The sequence below is a fragment of the Lichtheimia ornata genome, assembly GCF_029851405.1.
Source record: "Lichtheimia ornata isolate CBS 291.66 chromosome Unknown scaffold00028, whole genome shotgun sequence".
NCBI classification, from domain to species: Eukaryota; Fungi; Mucoromycota; class Mucoromycetes; order Mucorales; family Lichtheimiaceae; genus Lichtheimia; species Lichtheimia ornata.
This window is the reverse complement of record NW_026695348.1, coordinates 3,119-28,063: the sequence shown is the minus strand read 5'-3', so window position 1 is coordinate 28,063 and position 24,945 is coordinate 3,119. Positions and strand designations below refer to the sequence as shown.

The 24,945-nt window shown below is 43.6% G+C and overlaps 7 protein-coding genes across 7 annotated transcripts; 3 read left to right on the top strand and 4 right to left on the bottom strand.

Moving 5' to 3' along the window:
* Nucleotides 1–103: 103 nt before the first annotated feature.
* O0I10_006343 (uncharacterized protein) lies at nt 104–2,303 on the bottom strand (the record flags this gene model as incomplete). Its single annotated transcript, XM_058486372.1, has 7 exons — nt 104–391; nt 446–757; nt 817–919; nt 979–1,248; nt 1,306–1,553; nt 1,633–1,738; nt 1,798–2,303. The coding sequence occupies 7 exons, from the start codon at nt 2,301–2,303 to the stop codon at nt 104–106; spliced, it is 1,833 nt and encodes a 610-aa protein (XP_058342729.1).
* A 1,298-nt stretch (nt 2,304–3,601) lies between these two features.
* O0I10_006342 (uncharacterized protein) lies at nt 3,602–6,039 on the top strand (the record flags this gene model as incomplete). Its single annotated transcript, XM_058486371.1, has 7 exons — nt 3,602–3,775; nt 3,843–4,307; nt 4,399–4,611; nt 4,684–4,779; nt 4,867–4,975; nt 5,036–5,327; nt 5,385–6,039. 7 exons carry the CDS (start codon nt 3,602–3,604, stop codon nt 6,037–6,039), a joined length of 2,004 nt encoding a protein of 667 aa, XP_058342728.1.
* A 33-nt stretch (nt 6,040–6,072) lies between these two features.
* Nucleotides 6,073–7,314, bottom strand: O0I10_006341 (uncharacterized protein; the record flags this gene model as incomplete). Its single annotated transcript, XM_058486370.1, has 1 exon — nt 6,073–7,314. One exon carries the CDS (start codon nt 7,312–7,314, stop codon nt 6,073–6,075), a length of 1,242 nt encoding a protein of 413 aa, XP_058342727.1.
* A 128-nt stretch (nt 7,315–7,442) lies between these two features.
* Nucleotides 7,443–8,952, bottom strand: O0I10_006340 (uncharacterized protein; the record flags this gene model as incomplete). Its single annotated transcript, XM_058486369.1, has 4 exons — nt 7,443–7,766; nt 7,830–8,302; nt 8,365–8,640; nt 8,697–8,952. The coding sequence occupies 4 exons, from the start codon at nt 8,950–8,952 to the stop codon at nt 7,443–7,445; spliced, it is 1,329 nt and encodes a 442-aa protein (XP_058342726.1).
* Nucleotides 8,953–9,792: 840 nt separating this feature from the next.
* O0I10_006339 (uncharacterized protein) lies at nt 9,793–13,286 on the top strand (the record flags this gene model as incomplete). Its single annotated transcript, XM_058486368.1, has 17 exons — nt 9,793–9,807; nt 9,860–9,919; nt 9,976–10,791; nt 10,854–10,907; nt 10,958–11,082; nt 11,145–11,225; nt 11,282–11,442; nt 11,501–11,543; nt 11,612–11,744; nt 11,808–11,882; nt 11,942–12,000; nt 12,061–12,065; nt 12,135–12,286; nt 12,340–12,540; nt 12,600–12,708; nt 12,771–12,968; nt 13,033–13,286. The coding sequence occupies 17 exons, from the start codon at nt 9,793–9,795 to the stop codon at nt 13,284–13,286; spliced, it is 2,541 nt and encodes an 846-aa protein (XP_058342725.1).
* Nucleotides 13,287–13,579: 293 nt separating this feature from the next.
* Nucleotides 13,580–14,903, bottom strand: O0I10_006338 (uncharacterized protein; the record flags this gene model as incomplete). The annotated part of the gene is made up of 5 exons (XM_058486367.1): nt 13,580–13,634; nt 13,691–13,975; nt 14,037–14,641; nt 14,714–14,842; nt 14,895–14,903. 5 exons carry the CDS (start codon nt 14,901–14,903, stop codon nt 13,580–13,582), a joined length of 1,083 nt encoding a protein of 360 aa, XP_058342724.1.
* A 6,713-nt stretch (nt 14,904–21,616) lies between these two features.
* Nucleotides 21,617–22,200, top strand: O0I10_006337 (uncharacterized protein; the record flags this gene model as incomplete). Its single annotated transcript, XM_058486366.1, has 2 exons — nt 21,617–21,699; nt 21,756–22,200. The coding sequence occupies 2 exons, from the start codon at nt 21,617–21,619 to the stop codon at nt 22,198–22,200; spliced, it is 528 nt and encodes a 175-aa protein (XP_058342723.1).
* Nucleotides 22,201–24,945: the final 2,745 nt, after the last annotated feature.

The window sequence follows — 24,945 nt, the reverse complement described above, 5'->3', positions numbered from 1 at the left end:
TCCCTCAAAACCACTAGCATCCAAAATGAACCATTTGCAAATGTAAATATATATTTTTGCCAAGATCTATAGAGTACTAGCATGGGCGTGGTATAGAATTCGATCATCGAGTCACTTTTTTCTTTCCTTTCTTTCGAGACCCCGGTGTCCGAGATGATGATGATGTTGTTGTTGATGATGATGATGCTTGGTTTGTTGACGTTGATTTGTTCACAAGTCCAACAGTGCGTAAAGCTGCATCCACAATGGTTTGCTTGTTGGCCACGTCATCTGGGCTTTCGAGAAGCTTCATCAAACTCTGTATATGCTCATTCAGGGTGTCCACAAGCTGATCCTGCTCATCAAGCTCCTTTTTCAGCAATTCATTGTTCCGTTTCAGCGAATCCATCATCTACAAACAAAAGGTTAAGCCTTTTGAACAAATCTCTCTCATGCTCCATCCTACCTCTTTTTCTTCCTTCCACTCCTTTTCCATATCGCCTGATTTTGCTTTTGCCATTTCCAGCCGCCGCTCAAGCTTTGCTTTTTCTCGTTGAACATCCGCCAACTCTTTGTCCAATTCATCACTCCTTCGCTGTTGATTTTCATTGTCCAACTTGATGTTGTTGATATCCGAATGAATGCTCTTTTTCTGGGCTTTCAACGACGAGATTTGTGATTCAATGTGTGACACTTGTTCCTCGTAGTACATCCTTTGAGACTCAAGTTGTGAATTCAGCAACTGAGAATATTCCTGGGAAACCATTTCCATCTTGTCCTATAAACGACGTATGAATAAGATGCCTTTGTTCATCCTAAAAACCCCCCCCACGCTACCTGGGATGTGACCCGTTTCCTTCGATCATCGGATCCTGTTGCTGCCGAACTCTCAAGTTCTACCAAGCTGCCATCCGTATTTTGTATAAGTCGATGCACGTACCTATGCGTGTATGTGTGTGTGAGCATCGTCATGTATGTGTTTTTGGAATGTTACCTTACCCATCTCCAACATAATCCCATACATGCTGCGTCTCGATCTCAAGGGCATAGATGTGCTTGGTTTCCATGTAATGATCATAAGCATGTGCATCCTGATATCGTCCACATCCAATGTGACCGCACACCATGCAAATCCATAAGCTATCCGTGGCTCCACACACAAAGCACTCATTGGTATCATCACTCTCTGCTACTGGCTTGAGCACAGATCGCTTGCTTCCACTCGATCCTTCAGGAACAGGCTTTTGAGAATACTTGCAAGTAGGACAACTACAAGATGTGAGTGGGGTTGTGATTGTTGACAAGGATGATGCCACCACTACTTACTCAGTATCTCCCCATTTACTCAAGCAATAACATTCATAATTGTGCTCGCATACAATGGTGCGTAGGCCTGTTGTATTGTCATCCATGCGTTCCAAGCATACAGGGCATGTGGGTAATTCATGGCGATCTGGGCGTTGTTGATCATGTTTGAGGGTGTCATGTAATGAGAGCGGCAGCGACTTTTTGTCAATCACCATGGCATCGAGTATGGGAGCTTCTTCCAAAAAGACAACGTGGCATATTTCAGGCTACATTTTTTTCTTTCCATTAGATCACATGAGGCGGGGAATCATCATCATCATCATGGATGTGCATGAAAATACATACCTCGGATACATTGAATTGCTTGCCATTGTACTTTTGTTCAAAGTCTTGTGCCTCCTTTGATGTATTAAACTTGAGAATAACGGTGTACTTGTTTGGCGCATGATCCCTAGCATTAGATCCTTGTGAGAAAAGATGGCTACCATGGAGCATTGTGGTATGTATTACCTGATCACACGGTACTCGCAATGGGTATCACGTATAAAATGGAAGAGGTCGTCGAGTTGCATAAATGATGGTACGGCAAGGATACACGCATAGTGCGGTGACGCATTGGAGGATTGTTGTTGCTTGTCGTGGGTGTCTCGATACACATGCAATATGCCATATCCACAATCGGTAGTACAATGTTCCTGTACTTTGCTATCACCCTTGGTACGAAACGACTCGACAGATATTGAGCCCAAGCGGAAATCAGGGTAATCGGTCAAGTGAGGTGGGTGCGATTGCTTGGCTGATCGTATGGGTGTGGGTGGTGCATTGGGTCTGGAGCCTGGCACCCGTGGTTTGCCACGCGATTTGTGAGAACGAACAAGCTTTGTCTTTAACTTGTGCTTGAAGGAATGCGTGTCTTTTGCACATTGCAGCGTAGCTGGTAATGGGTCGAACAGGTGCTGAGGTACATGGCTGGAATCCAAGGTCACCAGGACAAGACGAACATGGTAGTGATACATGGCCTTTGTCTGGGTTCAAGTGGAAAAGAAAAAGAACTTGCATAACAAATCTTGGGTTCTTGCAGCAGCTAATTAGGCAAGTGACTCATGAAATGATGTTGTCAGGCTAATGGATTTCTTCTACACACGCACAATAATAGCACCATTGATTGTCTCCTGCCTGAAGGACGCTTTTCCTTTATTATTCTTGCCGATTGCCATGGTGCAAGGCAGTGGTCCCAGAGTACCGTCAACATCGGGAGCGTCCCTTCCTTCCCTTTTAATATTAAGCGATTTTCTTAAGATCCCTCCTTGATCAACTAGTTAATAACATCGCTATTTCCTCTTACGTACATTGTTATAGTAAAACATCCCACGTATTTCAGTATTTGATGTTGATTTCAAATGACTACCACCATTATGATGAGATGAGTGTATCTTTACATGTTCATCAAGAGTAGAGGTACGTAACTACCTGTTTATCCTTGAACAAGAAAACACGTATGATGTTAGGGATGGGCCAATTAATGACAAAACATTGAGCTATAGAACTTGATCAAATCTGGATTTACATAAGAACTTTAGTATCCCAAGATAAATGGCATCATCTTTGTCACTCGTAATGCTGGCATGATGATAGCTGCTTCTCACATTGCACTTATAATACGACATTGGTCAATAAGAGGGTTAACGTAACGACAAAGTAATCCATGCCGATATGTAGCAAATTGACAGTATACGGGGTGGAGGAGAGAGGTGTAATTGGTGTGATGTTCATTTCTAAAAGCAGCAAACAGGCATTGAATGGCTCAAATTGGGGAAATCCATCTCCCTGATTTTCCTGAAAGGGGACCTGGGGGTGGGAGAAGAAGGAAGAAAGAAGAGAGAGAGAGAGAGCAATTACACCTCTTGTTAATACATAACATGTTGGATCAAACAATGTTGCATAGCGAGACTCCTTAAAATGATACATGTTGTCAATCACTTTGTATATTGTTGGACTCCTTCTTTAACCAAGTGTTTCATAGATCTATTGACAGCCATGAAGCAACGATTTTTGACGTCGTGGATGATCGGGGATCTCTTACAAAAACAAACAACTAGCAATGAAACAGGTTTCATGCATCAACGCGCCAAGTTGCTTAATGCAGGATCATGATGGACAGTGTAGCACACGCACGGCCCTTGCGACCAAATTGGGAGAAAGAACTACATCTTGTATGTCACTCTTTTCCCCTTTTCTTTTCTGGCATTTTTATCCTGTTTGTGGGTTTCCCTTTCCTTCCCTTCCTTTTTTTCCCTTTTCTTCACATACGGGCATGTCGGAGCATCTTAAACTGAACCTTAGTGTGCCTCCGTTGGAAGAAGCCGAGACATTAGTGAGGCGTATGTCAGGTGTATGCCTATCAGCAGCCAATACAGCTGGATGGCCTTCTTCCAAGGATGAAAAGGTCCTCAAATTGGTCACATTTTCATTGCAAAAGTATCTCAAGGTAATGTGTGTATAAAAAGGCCATCATCATGGCTGTATCCATTGATTGATTGATTTTATTATTCCAGGAACCTGATTTCGCTACCGAATTTCTTGAACGAGGTGGTCTTGAAGCTCTTTGTGACATTATCGACAAGGTCAGCGGCAACACACTCGCCTATGCACTCAATTCCTTTACGGCTCTCATTGAACAAGATGACAATGTGATTCGATACGCATTCACGGACGCATTCGTTGCTCGCATTGCCGACATTGTCGTCTCAGAGACGCTGGCCACCATTTGTCGACCAGCCACCTCGATCCTCATTCAAACGATCAGCAACAAGAATGCCACCTGTGGATACAAGCAAGTGATGCAACAGCAGCCTGAAAGCCTTGTCAGCGTCTTGATCCAACGTTTGCAAAGTTCGGATTACATCCTTTGCTTGAACAGCTTAACACTCTTGGTATCCCTTCTTCAACATGTGCCTGATGAACATCGAAGTCGACTTTTGGAGCTGATGGATCGACACAAGGCCTATAAATACGTTCATGTATGTATGTGTGTGTGTGTGATGTGATTCGTGTTGTGAGTAGACGCTCATCGTCGTCGTTGCATGATATTCTTCTCCCCAATTTTGACAGCGGTTGATGAACAATGACCCCACGGAAGATGTCAGGGAGCAATTACTCAAGTTTCAATCGGCGATTGTCCACAATGCAAATAGACGATGCAAGACTCAGATCTCCATGCAACATCCACGCCACGTACAAATGCTGCAAACGATATGGACAATAGCCAAAGTACAACACGTCTCAGTATCAGGTGCAAAGAAATGGAGAAAACTTGGATTTTCGGTACGTTGCTAGGATGGGATGGGGTTGCATAAAGAAAAATACAGCAAGGAAAAGTTGACATTTCTTTTCAAGTCAGAGACCCCTCATCGTGAGTTTGGACAAGTGGGTGTGTTTGGTCTGGAACGTATGCACGCCTTTGCCAACCAAAATCAGAATTTGTTCGCCAAAGTACGTTAGTGTGGAAATGCAGATAGGCTTCTCCGTATTCGAGGGATGGAAACGAGACTCATACGTGTACTATGATGTTGTATGTAGATGGTATTGGAACAAGTCCATCGAGCTGATGATAAACGATGTCCTTTTGCCAAGGCTAGCATTGAAGTCACTGAATTGCTTTGTAGTCAATGGAATATCAGTACAGGATGTAAGTTGACCCATCATCATCGTCATATGGAAAAATACTCAACGTATGATATTGTTGTAGATTCGGCAGTTGACTTTGATCCTCTTTTGCTGCATTTTGATCATGTCCATGCTACAACATTGCAATGCTTTTGGCGCCTCTTTCAAGAAATGAATGGTACAACGAGTGATTTTTCCAAAGTATCAGCCTTGGTGAGGAGTCAGCTTCGAGCAACCATGATGGGTGATGAAGGAGCAAGGGATATCTTTGAATTCGATCGTTTGATGCTCGATACACCGTATGCCGTTATTCGTGATCGCAGGTTAAAAGAGCTGGAATGGGCTGATGATTTGTGTAGCCGAATCGCTATCCGGTAAGTGGTTTCCCATTACTACCAACAATGACCCATGGCTAATCTTTTTCTCTATAGAAATTTACGAAGTCGATTGAATCGACAATCATACGATTTCCTTAGACGACAACGCATTGGATGTTTATTACAAGGCGCTTGGTTTCCATATCCTACGAGTCATCGATTTATAGCAGCCAGCAGCACTTCCAGTCTTAATAGCAGCATCCATGCAGTTGGCAGACGATGGCGATATTACAAGCTATGTCCAAGCAAAAAGTACCTTCAATATGGTGATTTCACTGAAAGATACCCACCCGTTATCGACACCTTCGAATCGCTTCCACACAAAGTCGATCTTGGTGAAGTCGCCACTATCCAACCTTTCCAACGAAGATCATCAGCTATATCACTAAGCGGTGGCGAATCATCCACATCATCCAATCCATCCTTTGCTTTATTTTCAGAAGAGCATCTACCACTAGCCGAGTTCATATGTGCATCACGAGAGCAGGCATCCGAATGGAAAGATGGATTCAGCATGCTGCTCCACAAGGGTATATCTACCAAGGAGACATCCGATTATCTTCATTCACTCGCTGATATCGGCATCAAGGTCAAACTATTGCAGATTGCTGGTGATCGTATTGAAGTACCCCATGGCCATATGGATGCACCCCCTGTACCTCCAGGTCTTGGATCTGGATTCTTTTATTCATCATCATCATCGTCGTAGTATATACAATATTATGTACACACACACAAATGTCTAATCCTCTTGTTGCTGTGCCGAGAGATAATCCAACACCACCTTGTCTTGAGCCAATGTGTCTCGCAATAATGTCAACTTGTTCAATGTCCTTTGTAATAAAAGCTTTTCCTCTGATCTGTACCGGTCGACCATCTCCAATACCTTGATACGAGCCATAGCATCTGTGATAGCGTCGAAGTGGTATTGTGTGGCATCAAGAAGGAGCATAACAATACGTAGCAACAAGATAGGATGCTGTGGTAACCTTTTTGCTTGTTGTGCCAAATCATTCAAATTCTCCACTTGTGTGTCGCCTACACAAGCATGGATGGTGGTCTCATCTTGTTCATCAAGTGCCAATGTCAATGCATCTTCTTCTGGATCCATCACGATCAAGTACATTAATTGAATCGATTGAGCGCTCCATCCCATCTTGTCACTTTCATCATCATCGTTGTTGCCATGTTCATTTGTCAATGTCAATGTGGGTGGAATATTCAATTGTCGCATCCATGCAATCTTGGCGGGATCATCCAAGAACCCAGCTGCAGAAATTCTGACAGAGGATTCAACGGGGTTGTCATTCAGCGTGAACCCATAAGAAAATAGCAACTCCATATTGGACTTTGCACCATAGGAAAACAAGACCTCGTCACCAGCAGCTAGCGTACTAGATAAGGGCACAATTTGCATATCACCATTGGGTTGCACTTCCCAGCGTGCATTGGGTTCGTTTGAGTGATTGGCAAAATCCAGAAATGGCACCAGCATCCATGTGTCACCCACAGCACGCGATCGTACAATCCGATCTGCCCATATCCAGTACTCCAATGTCAATGCATCACCAAATAATGGCTGCAATACAGCAAACTGATTCTCCAACGACAATCGTTTCGCTTGCATCGCTTGCTCCAAACATGTCCCTTCCACTTGCTGCTCAAAGTCTTCCATGCTTGCATCCAATATCCCAAGATACGGTTTCCAAAAATCGATGGTGGGCGAGTGCTTTTCAAGCGCTAAAAAGAGTCGTAACGCTGTACGGTCATCGGTGATCTCAACGAGGTCGGGTCGGTCATGACGCGCTCGATCAGCTGACAAGATCAATGTGCTGGGGATCGTGACAAGAGCATTGTCTCCATGGGTTGATACCGCTGTGTCGCAAAAGAGCCCATAACCAGCATGAGGCGTTTGGCGTATAGCAACATGAGGTGCTTGAACATGGTTGGTGTGGGACCACTCTATAAATGTTTCCAAAGACATTAAATTACCCGTACACTTCTAGCTCTCTCTCCCTTTCAATGTTTAAATGCAGCCATGTTGATGTGTGTGCGTGTGTGACAGAGGTCCTGCTACTGTCTTTATGATAATAAAAAAAAAGGTTATCTTTTCTAAACTTTTTGATACACGTCATGATGATCCTTGCATGACTCGTCGCATAATGTGAGATCGGAGGAGGAGCTTCCATCATCATTATCGTCGTCGTCGAAATGACAATAATCATCCATATTACTACTACTACTACTACTATTTTCCTCGTCTTTTTGGATCCATCGTTTCAAAAAATCGACTTGGATATTCCCGATAATGAGTTGTTCAATGTGGTAAAGGAGGAGTGGGGTCATCAAAACACCAACTGTGCCTGGATCAGCATTTTCATACAAGACATTGATCAAAGGGACGCCCATGGCAACCGTCTTGGTAGCTCCACAATACTAGTAGTAGGATGATTAAATCAGCCATTGTTTTCTACATACCGTATCGTTAAATGAACTTACCATCACAGCAACGGTATCTTGACGAGAGTAACGTAGACGTGGAAACGGCAAGTAATGTGCCAAATAAAAGCAGAGCGCACAAAAGATGCCATAAAACAAAAGATTGATCAAGGCTACCACGCAAATATCGGATGCCTTGACCGCATCAAATGAATGAGCATACACAGCATTGGAAAACACGGCCCAAACAAGCGATAACAATGCAACGCTGCTGATATCGGAAAGGCGACATCTTTCTTTGATATGAACCACGGTGACTGGTGCTATCCATTGTACGGCTTGTCCCACAACAAGGGGCAGTAATACCGATAAACCCAATTGCATGAGAACAGAAGCGAAATGCACTTGGCCATCGATCTTCGTAACGCTATCAGGTTCAGGTGTGGCATCCACCAAAGGCTCTTGAAAGAAGCTAACGAGGGCAGGCGATACAAAGATACCAAGCAAGTTGCCCGTAGCGGCATTCATCAATGCTGTTGATAAAATGATGATGAGTATGATGGTTGGTGTTAAATCATCAAAGCGCTTCCTCTACCTGTTGCTTCGTTGCCTCCTGCGTTTTTGGTCATGACGACGTTGGAGGATACGGTGGTGGGTGTACTTGCAGCAATCACTAATCCAATCAATAGCAAAGAATCCATATGCACATTGGCTTTGAAAAGGAGCAGCACAAAGCCAAATACGAAAAAAGGAATCAGGACAAGGCTAATCATTTGCACCAAAAAGTGTAATCGTATACGTAGCACCGTTTCAGCCAAGGTTTGTGTACGTAGAGACAAGCCCGAAATGAAAAAGATAAGAATGACGGCGCCTATTATTGTCCTGTCGATCAGCTCATGTCATAGATACTCTTTGCGTAGTACGTACCCCACTTGATGGTCCATTCAGCATGCAAATAGCCACCATAACGAGCAACATCGGGAAAGGCAACGGCAAGTGATATCACCATGGCAAGTCCAACAAGAAACCAATACTTTCGCAAAAGTTGGGTGCTCATGATGTACAAGGTCGTCCAGAAACTCTCATGGCGTGGCGTATTGGATTTTGGCTTGGATTCATTCAGGGCAAGTTGTAATAGCTTTAGTAAAAGAGAAGGAGAGGAATGGGTTGACCATGATGGCATGATGGTAAATATATAATCAAGGAAAGGATGGGCTCACAATGTGAGAGAAAGAAAAAGATAGAAGGTGGTGATTGAAAAGGTTTGAAACGATAAAGGAAAAAGAAAGAATGTTGAATATCATAAATGAATGAATGAACATAAAAATATCCAGTAAGGGGGGAGATGGAATAAACAGTAATGGAAAAGGAGGTGATGTTTAGATGCTCGCACACTATTTGTCAATCAGGGGGATATGTCAGTGTGTATTTATTACTGCTGCTGCTGCTGCTAGCTGCTGTAGTGTAATGAAACAACGAACGCACGCCATCATCCCATATCATTCCTTTCTTGGGGGTCATTGTTTAAATGCATTATTGTATGCAGAGCTAATAATTGCTACATTGTGTAGTTCCCTGAACACGAGGATCATCATAAGAACAACACACACATGAGGCTTTTGACACATTATTCTATCTCCCATTTACAAAGACGACGTTGTCAGGTAGCAACCACGTTGCTATGATACACATTAATAGCTTTGTAAAAGGCTTCTATGTATACATCTCCGGGTAAAAAGGGTAGTTGTAGCATGACACATGGATGGCAATCAATGATTTCATAATAGCAAGCATCATCATTTAATCATGCAAGAGAATGAGCAACTAGCTACAACTATGTGTAAAACGTCCCTTGGTATTCCTCTTCTGAAAGTGTCCATGGATCAATATTGGATTAGACGACTCTATCAAAGTGAGCAGTGGGCTATTCGCATTGGCGACGGACCTTGGAGCGTCAAGACATTGGTCGCACACTGCAGGATGATTTCCCAGCTTGATCTTTCTTTGTGCACCTTATCCCACTATGCGCGTTTTGATGGTAAGCTCAAATACACTTTCAATATAGAGCAATGTCTTACGTTGGACAATAGGTTGCAGAGAAGCCATCGCTGGCTGATGCCTTGAGTCGACTACTGGCACCTGGAGGTCGTGTAAGTGCTGTGGAGACCACGATGCGTGTGACCCATGAAGCTAACATTCAATTCAGTATGAAACACACAAGCGAACGACACCCGTGCATGAATGGACAGGCCCTTTTCGCGACGATCCCAATGCGCATTTCAAGTTTACGTCTGTGACAGGACATGTGTACAATGTCGATTTCACGTCCGAGTACAATTCCTGGGATCTGGATCCCATCAAGCTGTTCAGTGGCAAGATCCGCAAGAACGAAGCCAATCCCAAAATGCGACTGACGCAGCACTTGCACAACGAGGCCAAGGGTGTGGACTATCTTGTCTTGTGGCTCGATTGCGACCGTGAAGGTGAAAACATTTGCTTTGAAGTGATCAACAATTGTCTGCCAGCCATGAAGCATAAGAGCATGGATCACGTGCTACGAGCTCGCTTCTCAGCCATCACAGCACAAGATGTACGACGCGCCATGCAAAACCTGGGTCAACCCAACGAGAATGAAGCCAAAGCTGTGGATGCACGCCAAGAATTCGATCTCAAAGTGGGTGTCGCTTTCACTCGCTTCCAAACCCGGTTCTTCCAAGGCAAATATGGCAATTTGGATGCTACGGTGATCAGCTATGGCCCTTGTCAGACGCCCACTTTATCCTTTTGCGTTGAGCGCCATGATCGTATTCAGAGTTTTCAACCAGAGTCTTTTTGGAGTATTGCCGCCACCATTCAAAAACATGGCAATCCAGCTGTCAAGTTGAATTGGCATCGTGAACGCATCTTTGATAGAAGCATTGCCAGCTTGTTCCTTGGTACCATCGAGAACGAGAAATATGCAACCGTCGTGGATATTGAGACCAAACGTAAATCAAAGCAACGACCCCATGCTCTCAACACCGTAAGTGAAGTTTCTTGATATGCTATCCAACAAGTAGCTCACATCATGATGATGATGATTAGGTCGAGCTTCTCAAACATTGCTCATCCTCACTTGGTATTAGCCCTAGTGAAAGTGTAAGTACTTGGATATGTGTATCTAGCAGCTTTTGACATGTGAATTATAGATGAGCATTGCCGAACGGCTTTATACTCAAGGCTACATTTCATATCCAAGAACGGAGACATCCAAGTATCCTGACAACTTTGATCTTGACAGCGTGCTGAAAGAGCAATCCCGCCAATCCAACTGGTAAGACAACCTTGGAATGGATGTGAATTATTATCTTATTGATCCGCCTCTCTTTTATCCAGGGGTCAATTTTGCGAGGAGCTGCTAAGAAATGGATATACCAAACCCACCAGTGGCACAGACGTTGGAGACCATCCTCCTATGTAAGTTGGCTCAACATGTGTATATGCTGTACTTTTTATTGACATCCAACCTATAGTACACCTATGCGCGTAGCTGAAGAGGGTGATCTTTATGGTGATGCCTGGCGGATATATGACTTTATTGCAAGAACTTTTATTGGTTCGATCAGCCCCAACATGCAATACACATCGACCAGCGTCACATTTGCCATTGGAAATGAAAAGTTTCATTGCAAAGGTTTGTATAGGAGAGGTTAAGGAATAGGCTTGTGGATTGACACGCCATTGTGTATTAGGATCTCAGGTCTTTTCTCCTGGATTTGCTTCAGTCATGCACTGGTATGTATCTTACTATGTCATCATTGCCAACATTCACTTATTTTCTCCTATTGGGGGGGGGGGGATAGGATGAGCAAAGCAGACGAGTATATTCCAGAATTTACCAAGGGTGAATCCATACCGATCGCATCACTTTCATTGCCTGAAGGCAAAACAAGCCCACCTGAATACTTGACAGAAGCTGAATTGATTGGACTCATGGTATGTATTATTGCGCCCTCGCTCTTTCCGCTCGCTTGTTGACCTTTTACATCTGGCGTTTAGGAACAAAATGGTATCGGCACTGATGCAAGTATTCCAACGCATATCAACAATATTTGTCAACGCAATTATGTGGCGGTAAGCAAGACTATTTTGGTGGTGGTTGAACACGTATTGATCATCTTGGGGGAGAGTAGGTAACGGGAGCTGCTCGACGACTTGTTCCCACCAATCTCGGTATTGTGCTGATTCATGGGTGAGTGAATGACTAAAATGAAGGATGATCTATACATTGACTAACTTATCCATCCTATAGATATCGTAAGTGGCTCTCTCTCTATTGCAACAAGCATCGGTGAGCATCGATTGACGATCCCTTGACTATACTAGAAAAAATCGATCCAGAGTTATCCTTACCCACGATGCGATCCGATATGGAACAACAACTTAACCTGATTGCCATGGGCAAGGCACCACAGCGTGATGTATTGGAGTACTTTTTGGACATGTTTGAACGCAAATTTGCCTACTTTGTCAAAAATGTAAGTTGCTTGGATGAGGATCTTGTGGCAAAATTAACATGATATGGGTATAGATTGATGCCATGGATGAGCTATTTGAAGCAACCTTTTCGGCATTGGCAGCAACAGGACGACCCCTATCAAAGTGTGGCAAATGCAAGCGATACATGAAGTACATTGCTCTGAAACCAAATCGATTGCATTGTGCTACTTGCGATGAAACGTATTCACTGCCATTGAATGGAAATATCAAGCTCTATCGAGAATTGCGATGTGTAAGTGACCATGTACAATGGGAGGAATGATCAATAGATTCTAACAAGGTGTTACTTAGCCATTGGATGATTTTGAGCTTGTGCTTTATTCGACTGGATCCAAAGGTACCGGCTATCCCATATGTCCGTATTGCTACAATCATCCACCGTTTGAGGATACCAAAAAAGGTAAAGTGTCACTGGGGTCGTTTCTTTGACAACTTCCTAATGCATACATGTATGTATGTTAGGCATGGGTTGTAATCATTGTTTGCATCCAACATGTCCCCATTCCATGGTCACGAATGCAGTAGGCCCATGTCCTGAATCCGAACGAGAGACTGATCCATGCCAAGGTCGACTTGTGTTGGACGCTACTTCGGCACCACGATGGAAATTAAGCTGTAACGAATGCAATATTGTCACCACCTTTGTGGATACCATCAAACGTAAGCGATGTCATGATGATGATGCTGTTGCAGTATTTGGTATTGATGCACACACACACATTAGATGTATCGATTGTCGATGAACTATGCGAGGATTGTGGTGGTGTGATATTGAAGGCCGAGTTTCGAGAAAACCAAAACAAGCCGCCTGTTACTGGATGTATCATGTGTGATGATGAGATGGAAGGTTTATTACAAACACGATTTGCTAGAAAGAGCGTGCGGGCGCGCCGAGGAAAGGGTAAAAAGGGAGGCCGTAGAAGAAAAGGCAAATTTGCCGATCCAAAGATGCGAAAGTTGTACGCTGATATGCGATAATAAAAAACTATGTACATCTCCTTTTGTAAACAAGTCTTTAAATAATACGTTGTTCGCATGATTGAAATGTATTGGAGGGTTGGATGAACAAACAGGGAGGATACCCTTATAACAGAGTTGATGTAGCTTGAAGAAAGACGTGACGCTGATACTTTTCAAGATGTCTCTTTTATGATGTATACATCTTCATAAGCACACAAGGCTATGTACAATCACAAATCAAAGGAGCTGATGTATTTCATATGTATCCATTATTGTGTATTTGAAAAATAGATGAGTGGGAATAAATACTGCTAGGCTTCAGGGACCTTTTGTTTTGGTAAAGTGAATGAGGGTTCTTGTTTTACACTATCATGATGAATGAGCATGGTATATTATTCAACATATGGATTGATCCACATTACCTGTTTTTGGACAAAAGAGGTGAATTGGTTGTGCTTTCAGTGGATCCAAGCATTTCGGTAACTATCTTTTGTCTGCTGGCACCTTCTCGTTCAATGTCCTTGAGTAATCGACGTACTTCAGCTTCCAACAAGGCCCTTGCACCCTCTTCTGATTTTGCTGTTCCTTTGGTAGCCACCGTCAAAAGTACACCTCCAAGAGCGACAACAGCACCTCCACTCAGCACCATCATACTACCACAAGCGATTCCTCCTACTGCTGAAAGGCTACCCACCACGCCCATGCCCCTGATAGATAAAAGATGTTGATGAGTAAAAGGAATGTGTACATACATAAGCAATAACCTACCATCCGGTGGCTTCTTTCTTTCGTAAACTTCGAGAATCCAATCGTTCGACGTGATGAACCAGTTGTCGTATGCGAATAACATCTTGACGTATCATGTCATGCACTGGATCCTCCATTTTTTCTCGTTCCTTGATCCATATACTGGTGCTCTTTAATGCCGCTGACACGTGGTCCAGTAATCGCTCAAGCTGGTTTTGGAAATTGACATGGCCCCATGCTGTGCTGGCTTGATACGTTGAATACAATGAAAAGCCCAACGCACCTGCTGCAACAGCCGACTTGGTCATCGTATTGCTCTTGTTGATGTTGTTGTCCTTTTCATTTTCCTCATCATCCTTCTTTTTCTTCTGCTTGTCAGTTGTCGTACTATTACTAGTATTGCTGCTGCTGCTGCTGCTGCGGTGTTGTTTCTCCTTGTCTGAAGATGAAGATGATGACCGGGTATAATGGTATTGTTGTTGTTGTTCATCATGACGATAGGTTGTTGTACGAGCAAAATATTCAATACAGCAGTCGACGAGAAAATGAACAAATCGTTCAACGTGTCTACTGTTGCGTTGTAAAAAGGAAGCCGTTTCCAAATGAATTCGAAGAGGTTTCCTATCCTATCATCATCAGGTTAGTGATCTCCCTTGCATGAATACGTATCCTTCTTCTCTCTGATGATGATATCTAACCTTGGGCTCCTTGGGTAACTCTCTTAGAATCTGAGGTGTGAAATCAAGCAAGGTCCTGATGGTCATGTGGAAATCGCCAGTGTCGCGCTCATACAATTCGCTCGGGAATGCATAGTCGTCAAAGTAGATCTAGACAATGGGGTCAATTCAAAGTAGAATGGTAAAGTAAAACGAGTATTACCGAAGCCATAGAAGATAAGGATGGAATTGAATAAAGAAAGAGTGATGATACATGCAATTGCCGAACAAGGGAAACTCAAGCTGACCTTAGATTGTGGTACAAATTGTTATGCTTTATGCAAAGAGAGAGAAAAGAAATTACAGTAGAGTACAATACAGCGCATGACAATGGGAGTTTTACGGGCTACTCGAATGAAGAAGGATATAACGCTGTCATCTCGTCGTGAACGCTTGATTGCCTTACACTTACCTTTGCCATTGCCTCACCAACAGCAAGTCCGGATTCAGCAGACATAAGCGAACGGTGAATCATCTGGCTACAGACCTTCTCATATCATGTCGATCAAATGGGAGCTGGAAGGTATGAAAGCATACTTGTTGAGCCATAGTGATAAGGAATGGATAGAAGGATGTTCTCATACCACGACAATGGAGCTGATACTTGTGACCTTGCATGCATGCGTAAACAACTTATAAAGTGTGATCGAGTTGTTCCTCTTGCTGTATGACACTTGAGAGCATGTTGTGGTTCGTGTGATGTACGAATGCGTGTGCGTTGTATGCGTGAAGCAGCGAGAACTGATTCTGCATGCCCAGATCTTACAAGAGTAGCAATCGAAAGGGTGCTTTTCTGTAGCCAAGTAAGTCGCCTCCATTCAACCGTAAGATGCCTTCAGATACAGAAAGAGAGCGTTGTTGCAATCGAGGAACAAGTTGCTTGACGAGGAATGCGTGTATTCTCTGTATACTCGAGTCATACAATATGCAATTGCTGTGCTCTTGTTCCCCATTCCATTCACCATTGTCAATAAAAAGAAGATGGAAAAGTAGGCTGTTCTGCGATCTGTAAGCTGCGAACCCGAGTGAGTTTGTATTTTACACGAAAGCTTGTTGCCATGACACGTCCATTCGACTCCATTCGAGTAATTTGTGTGCCATAAAGCAGGAGAAAAGCATTATAAAGATAAAGCATCAGCGACAACACTTGAAAAAAAATCGCTCTTCGAGCTAATCCTTCTCAGAGAGTTAGTGTCATCCTTGTGCAGGGGCCATGCTAATCTTCTCTGTATTGATCCAAATTTAAGAGGTGAGATTCGAACTCACGCCTCCAGCCCCGAAGTTCGGGGTTCTGCCACTGGGACAAAGAGACGGGTTACTACTCACTATACATTAAAATTCAGCGCTGGTATACTATGAAATTGCCCAAATAAGGAAAAATTATCCTCATTAGGAAAGCGACCGGCAGGCCATGGCTGTTGCTAAGTGACGTTGCATTCGAGTGTTTCACGTGAAAATCAGACCATGAACAACGCTCAAGCTCGCCGGCAACTGCACTTTTTTACACAGATGCCATGGCAACCACAATGGAACCAAGGCAACCCCCCCCAATGGAACTACCCCTTACAGATACAACATTGGCAGCTTCAACATCGAATAAAAAGAAACGACATTGTGGCAAAAAGTTGGTTTGGGCGCAAATGGTGGTCTTGCAAAACACTTTATTCGTTTGATCGTCTACATACTTTCATCTCAAGATTGGCAACAAGAACAAAGCAATTTACGTGTCAACCAAGTTAGCAGCAGCTGTGAACAACTACGGGAGTGCGTTTGGTTGGTCGTTTTCGCTTGTGGAGGAACATCTTATTGTTTCAGGGCATCCTTTTCGTTTGATCGTTTGCTGTAAGCTCTGCTGGTACAATTGACTTTACTTGACAACGGCAACACAATGTCGAAGCAGTTTTACTTGTCAAACAGGCTAAGAGAAGCTGTAAAGAACCACAAACACCGTTAAACACATGGTAGGTGGATTATCGCTTGTGGAGGAATACGTCTTTGGTTCAACTTGCTTTTCCTGTTATACTGTTTGCCCGCTTTCCCACTATGCCTGCTACTTTTGAGGAGTGTTTACAAGCAACACGATGATTTCAAGATGATGGATGAAATGAAAAAACATGTTAACGGATTCGGGTAAGGTTGTGGATGGAAAAAAAGAAGGATCACGAGCAAGGCCACTTATATTGTACACCACCTTTTTGAATGCGTATGTCACTTTGCTACTCGTGAGGACTATTGCCAAGCAACAGGACAACGTCAGGATGATGGAAAAAGTGGAACATATAGGATTGGATTGCTGCAAAGGTTGTGGATATGGATCAATTGCAATCAGGCTTGCTAATCTATGTGGATAAGTATAGCATACGATAAAGGTAGCGTTAGATGTGAGAGGATTCATAAAATAAAATCGATTCATTGGACATGAAAAGACGATGCTAATTGAAAGACGTATTGTTGGTGCTTGAGACTCCTGTTGTTGAGTAAGCAACATTATGGCCCATTTTTCATGGCGTGCATGCGCAAAGCGATATGATCCTAAAACAATGCTGCAAACTCTGATACACATTCCGGTTATTGTGGAGCAAACGAGATATCAACTCGCTGCTTTAAAAGAATGTGGAGACGTGTGTGGTAGCATGATCAAGGATGGTGTTAGTGCTATTACCTTTAAACCTGCAACATAATGGATCGGAATACAATAGCTTCCACGCTCAATGATATGTATGCAAACCCAACTTTGATATTGTAGTAGTGAGAGTGCTTGTTCATGTAAACATAGTATGCTTGAGTACCAAAGCAGAAACCTCTGAAAGAGGATGATGGATAAATTATACTATATACGTTGGGTAGTTGGGTTACATACAACGGTGGCACCTTGGCTTGTTTTATTATGCCTTTCATTATCTTTGCAATACAAACATTTGAGAATCGCCACTGCCTTTCGTTTATTAGCATGTGAGCTAGGAAGCTTTAGTAAATGTAATAACAACGTTGTGACAAAGGACAAGAGCAACTCGACAGGATGATGTAAATTGTCCAACCTCACTTTCCGACCTTCGACCTATTCCCCCTTTCAATCCACCAACCAACCAATTGATCCACATTCTGCACATATGAGCTGATGGTACGAAACCCTTCTAAATCTTGTAATGAATCCGATCTTCATTCAATGAAATAGTCGAAGATAGTACATGGCAGTGGGGACTCTATCAAGTGTATATAATAAAGGAACAACATTGCAAAGTGGATAAGGTACGGGTGAATCACATAGAGTCAACAGGGGATGGAATGTGTCATTGTATTCTTGGTTGCTGCCGACATAAGCATCCTTCATTCATCATTGCAAAATAGCTGCTGCATGCATTGTCTCGAGTACTCCAATATCATCCACGGCTGTAAACCAGCTTTCCTCAAGGATAAAAGCCCTTTCGTCAATTCCATCCAATCCATCATCATCCTCCGCCGTATCGACGTGACATGATCCTGCTGACAACGCGTCAAGTAACCAAAGCAACATTCCAAGGTTTCTTCCTCATCACAGCACTTGATTGCATCCACCCATCCATAACCATTGCAAATCCAATATGTTGGTTGAAGAGTCATCATGTGATTGCTGCTGATCCTTTCCCATCTAGCTGTTGATACATCTCTTTCTTGGACCTTTTTCATTGCAGCTCATCCAGATGAAGATTGCTTGTAGTATGGCGTGCTCGATAGCTGGTATGGCACCATCCATAGGAATCCGTACGGATTGAAACAAGTTGCTACACGTAAATAAAGCTGCTTCGATACAATGGCTATCTGCTGTTCACGTAAAAAGGGGCTCTAAGGCAGGTTGCCACATGTAAACGACGCTTTTTGAGACGAGGTAGTAAAGCAACTGCTGTTACGTTCGGTCGTGGCAGAGGAATGTGCAAGAGCGTGTGCTATGGTAGAGTGAACAGGTTGTAAACGTTGTTTGTGACAATCGAGTAAAGATCTTGCTGACAGCAGCTGCTGGAATGATCGCCGTTACGATTGGTTGTGGCAGAAGAGCGTGCAAGAGCGTGTGTTGTGTCAAGAGACTGGTGTGCTGTAGAAGAGCGACAAGAAGGGTGTGCGCACGCCATGGATTGGCCATTCAGTCAAAGACAAACGGATCATGAGAGTTGCAGGATTGACATGATGGGTTGAAGCAGGACAATCGTTCGCAGGTGGTAGTTGTATACTTCAATGCGTTAACAGATGAGAATGGGAGGAAGAGAACGGTAAAGTGAGAGTGGAAGAAGTGGAAATTAAAATGAGTTGAAATGATGTTGGATGATCATTCTTTGTTTGAGCATTGTTCAGTCAAATCATCTCGGATCAAGAAAGTTAGATGATGGGCATGCTGGGCTAGGGCAGAGGAATCGTTCGTATGCATTGGTTTGGGCAACAAAGGTGAATGGGAGGAATGGGTTGCTAGCTGGCAGTTTACAAGTAACTTTGCAAAATGATTCTTCTGATATTGGATGATACTTCTGTGTTTGAGCGTTTTTCAGTCAAATCCTCTCGAATCAAGAAAGTTGAATGATGGAGATGCTGGGCTGGAGCAGGGCAATCGTTCACATGAATTGGATCAGGAAACAGTTCGGAATGGGAGGAAGTATCTATTAGCTGACAGTTAAAACAGGGGATTAAGTTTGCATTTGTATCATGCATTGATTCAAGCCCTGAGTTTTGTCTCTGTCACACAAAGAAGTCCTTCTGCATCTTTGGCTCTATTATGGTGACACTACATGACAATGAACAAAGACCTCTTTTCATATACCATCACGCTTACAGCATATGTAAGACATAAAGGTGCCTGTATCTCTAAACTTTACAATCAAACGTGGGCTCTTTAACAGATCAACGTGCTCGTCGGGGTCAAAGGAATCTTGTGTCAAAGTATGAAGTTCATCGTGGGCGATCCCAGATTTCGCAATGTCGCTACCAGCCAAACTGGATCTGGGGGTCGACCTCTTCGACGACGACGACCAAAAAATATTTTTTGGGCTAGTTGCGACATTGAACGTGAAACTTTCACACAAGGTGCTGTTGGCCAAGCCGAGCCCATTGCTCTATTCAAAACCCCACGTTTCATTGTAAAGTTTGGAGATACAGACACCTTTATGTTTGTAAGCGTGATGCTATAAGAAGAGTGGTCTTTGTTCATTGTCAAGTAGGTGGACACTGGCAGAGCAAAAGATGCAGAGGGTCGTGTTGTGTAACACAGCTACGTTTGCATGAATGAAAGGGTCAATGTATAATTACTTTATGGATCATCTAGGAACAGGCATGTATTGCTAGCTAACGGCCACTTTTATCCAATCATCATTGTTGCGAGATCCACTGCATGGGAACGATGCCCCTGCTCTAGACATTCATTTCCATGATTAAAGTAGCTTGATCCGAGCTGATTTGGTTGAGTTACGGCCGAACAAGGATTAATCAGCTGAGACATTCGAATGTATGCTGATGTGTGGATTGATGTAATCTCTCTTTGATCGTAGCTCAGTCAAATCAGCTCGGATCAAGAAAGTTGAATGACGGAAATGATGGGCTGGAGCAGGAGAATCGTTCACATGCAATGGAATGGCAAACGTTGGGATTGGGAGGAAGAGGCTATTAGCTGCCATTATGAGCTAATGCTGATCAATGTTTACAGTATCATCCATTGGTCCTTCCAGTCATGCAAAACTGCTGAGGTACACAAAGACGCCCCTGTGCATCTTTGCTCTGTCAAGGTCTAGCTAATTGACAATGAACAAAGACCACTCTTCTTATAGCATCACGCTTACAGCGCATATGGAAAACATAAAGACACCCGTATCTCAAAATCTTACAATGAAGCCGGGGGTCTTTAATCGAACAAAGCTGCTCGTCGGGGTCAAAGCGATCTTGTGTCAAAGTATGAAGTTCATCGTGGCCATTCCCAGATCCACCCAATGTCGCCACCAGCCAAATTGGACCGAGTCGACCTCTTGAACTTTTTTTCGACGTCGTCGAGCGACATTGGCCAAATCTGGGATTGGGCACCACGATCGTGAGACTTGCATACAGGATTCCTTTGACCTTGGCGAGCAACTTCGTTCTATTAAAGACCCCAGGCTTCATTGTAAAGTTTTGAGATATGACTGTCTTTATGTTTTCATTATGCTGCAAGCGTGGTGCTATATGAAGGGTAGTTGTTGTTCATTGTCAAGTACTGTAGCTAGACCATAATAGAGTCAAAGATGCAGAAGGACTTGCTTGTGTAACTGATTCATGAGCGCGGGACTTGACGGGTCTATGCTATTGGTGGCGAGTGCATGGATCGCTCCTTCCCCTACCACAACATGCTATAGTAAGGTCCACCTATGATACCCCTTGTAGAGTGTTTTCAAGTTTACCATGGTATGGATGATAGGCCGAAAGTTATCAGTGCATCTAAACGTTGAAAGTGCATGAAGCGTTAATCGTATAATTGCATTTCCTGTGGCGCAAGAAGGTCGCCGAGCAGAATGCCTTTTTGGTTGAAAAACACTCACTTGGGATTGGCTTCAGTAAGAAAGGATGATGCTTGGGGCCTGATAGTAGACAATGTTTTTCAGATCATATGATGTAAATTGACACCTTTTGCTATACGTGATGATGATTTGATTTATTCACATGTTGCATTGTCTATCACAATGGTGATGGTGTGCTATGGAAGATGGTACTTGGGTTGTGTGTTTGGGTGCACAAGTGAGTGGTTATAGAAAAGTAAGGGATTCATAGTATAACAAGCGGATGTCGTCGGCAAGTAAGGCTTAAAGAATAAAGCTGAGACAATCATTACTGCGAACATGCAAAGAACACAGCCTGAAATCTTGAGCCCCTTCTCTCTTCCCGCCCCTTACTCTATACATGATGAAACTCTCTTTACTTTTATCTGCTGGTTTATTGGTTGCCGCCGTCAAAGCTGGAGCATTTGCCAACTATGAAGAACAGTAAGTGGGGATGTTACTATCGGCTTCTATAAAGTAGTCTAACGTGTGCGTGGTAGACACATGACAGAGACCCATCAGATCCAAATCTCGGATGAGGTGACATTCTTCAAGCTCCATGACAGGAACGGCGATGGACAGTGGGATGACAATGACCTTAAGGCGCTGTACGGCTTTGAACGTGATGTCGACGCTTCAGCCAAGCACATTCGCACCATTATTGACCGAGCTTTCCACGACCTTGATATGGATGGCGATGGATTGATTTCTTTGACCGAATATATGCAAAGCAAATTGCCTAGTTGGACCCCTGAGGAAATCCAAGCCGACAAACAATGGCGTGATGACCATCCATCCGGTGAAGCATCAGATGAAGAACAACAGCATCATGAACGACCCGAATGGCAAGAAGGCGATCATGGAGAAGAACAACAACAACAACAACAACAAGATGATGGTGTAGATAATGACCCTGTACCAGACAAGTTCAAAGTGCAGAAATAGACAAAGAAATTCTATTAGTACTATCACAAAAAAAGAAAGAGGACTAATGCGTTGTTGGTGCGTGTGTGTGATTGCGTGTGATGGATGTATGAAAGTATTTTTTTGGGTAAGAGGGAATATAAAAAAGAGAAAGAGAGAGAACTATATGTAAAAGAGAAGAAGGAGGAGGAGAATAATTGAACAATGTTGTAGCTTTTACTGGTATGGGGGCTGTTGTTGATGAGGCATAAAGCTTCCACGTTGTTGATGTTGAGCCATGAGATGATCTTGAGGACCTGCTCCACCACCGTATTCGGAGCCAATGACAGAGCCTGCATATCCACCAGGTGCCATCATCATGGAGCCTGTATAACCAGGCATGGGAGGTGCCATCATGGAGCCTGTATAGCCTGGTGCACCCATCACCGATCCTGTATATCCTGGCATGCCCATAACTGAACCTGGGCCTGGTGGCATCATTCTTGATCCAGGTCGCATACCACCATCCATAAAGTCTTGGCTACCATTATGTCCACCACCATACATGCTTCGGTTGCCGCCATCATAGATCACTGAGCCACCTCCATACATGCTGCGGCCGTCATAAATAACTGAACCAGTACCTGTGGGTGCACCACCAGCACCACCACCCATCATGTTTGGTGGCATACCACCCATAGGAGTACCACCTTGTGAGTAATAGCTGCGATAACTGTGGCCCGTAACACCTGTTTCGCGTGAACCAGTGGATCCCATTTCCCATAACTCTTGTTCATAGACGCTCCATTTCTTGAGTGGGATCATCTTGTCATCAAACTTTTCATCATCATTGACAATAATCTTCTTTTGCTTCTTGTCGCCCACCACAATACGCGTGTTACCCCATGAAAAGTCGTCAAAGTGCCAGAAGGAATAAATAGGCAATGCAAATGAAAAGATGGGAATGGCGCAGATATAAAAGAGCATCCAACCAATGTGTTGCCATTGTCGCTTGAGGATAAACAGGATAGCTTGTAAACCATACATACCAGCAAGCATGGCCAACGACAAGATGGGAAGTGGTTGCGATTTGTCGGCAATCACATAAATCAAGTATACCAAGTAAACGACCGAAACGGGAAGTGTCAATGTACCGATCAAATCAATCAACACCACAAAGCGCATCGAGAAACAGCAAAAGCCGCACAAGTCGGGCAAGAGGATAAGTTCGAACAAGTTGTGGATGGTGGAATTAATCCAACGACGACGCTGTGACACCAAGACACGAATACGATCAGGTGCAACGGTCTTACAGAAAGCATGCGGCGTGAACTTCATCTTGTATTGTGGGAAATGCTTCATCATGAGCGTCGTCAAATATCGATCTTCACCAAGATGCAACAAGTTCTTTTTGTGCAGCGTATCAACATTGTTGTCAGCGTAATCACCAATCACCTTAGGTGAATTGATCAAGGGCTCATTCTTGACAGGCGTACGAATACGATACATACAGAAACAACCAGGCAAACAGGTGACGGAACCAAAGAGCGATTCGAAAGCCTTGGCAAGATGATGAGAAATGTAGTATTCGTAGACTTGAATCATGGTCGTGAGTGAGCGATCTTCATTGACAAGCTGTGTTTCACCACATAGACCAATGATAGAGCCATCGTGTAGCATTGTCGAGATGAGATGATTGAGAGCATTCGTATCCACTTCTGTATCTGAATCCACCATGAGCACGTATTCATAAAAGCTTGGATTGACACCAATGACGTTTTTGATTTGATGATACATTTCCAGCTCAAGTGGCGTCATTTCACCATCAAAGTGGACCTTGTTGAGGAAATTCATGCAAATCAACTGCGAGTCACGTTTACCACGGTTGCCTGGTTTGGCACGTTCGGATGCCTTGCCGACCTTGACAATGACAACATAGGGTACCACGTGGCCTTCGCATTCGTACAAGCCCGAATAGACCTTGCCATAATTGAGTTGCTTGCTACCTTCACCAATGGACTTGAACATGAGCGGCTCAGGGTCATTCTTGGTATCATAGCCGAGCACATCCAATACAATACGAGGCGTAGGGCGATCGTTGCCACCTCCCATAACCATACCATCAGCAATGATAAATAACAACTTGCGCTTGTCATCATAGTTCATCACCGTCAAAGAATCAATCGTCTTTTTCAATGACTCCTCGTCTTCGGTGTAACAAGGGACTTGACAAATAACAAACTTGTCATGATCTTCAGGCGTAGGTGCACTGCCAAATTGCAAAGCGGCAAGGAATTTGACCAAGATGGTGAGACACATCACCAAGGCAAATGCCAACAAGAGATAATTGGTAAAGGTACATCGAATCGATTCACGCTCATCGACATCACCAATGTAAAACATTTCGTTAAGGCAATGCATGTTGGCGGCAAGCACATCCGGTGCGAGGGCTGCAGTGTACTTGTTCCAGTTATCAGTGCCATCCGTGCCGCTGAACTTTTTAAAGATCTCCTCAACAGCATCATCCAAAAAGGAGTAATCACCAGCAGTGGAACCAGAAGCATAGCGATCAGCCGTCGTAAAGTAATCCGTCAAGTCATACACCTTTTTGTTGATAGCCATGGCATAACGGGTCCAGCCCTTGTAATCGTCAGCAATCAGGTTCATATCCACCACAATAGAACCCTTTTTGTACAGCTTCATTTGCGGCAAGAAGGTGTTCCAATACCATTTTTGGTCTTTCATGGAGGTGATTGAAGTCTGCTGAAGCTGATCGCCCGAATAATG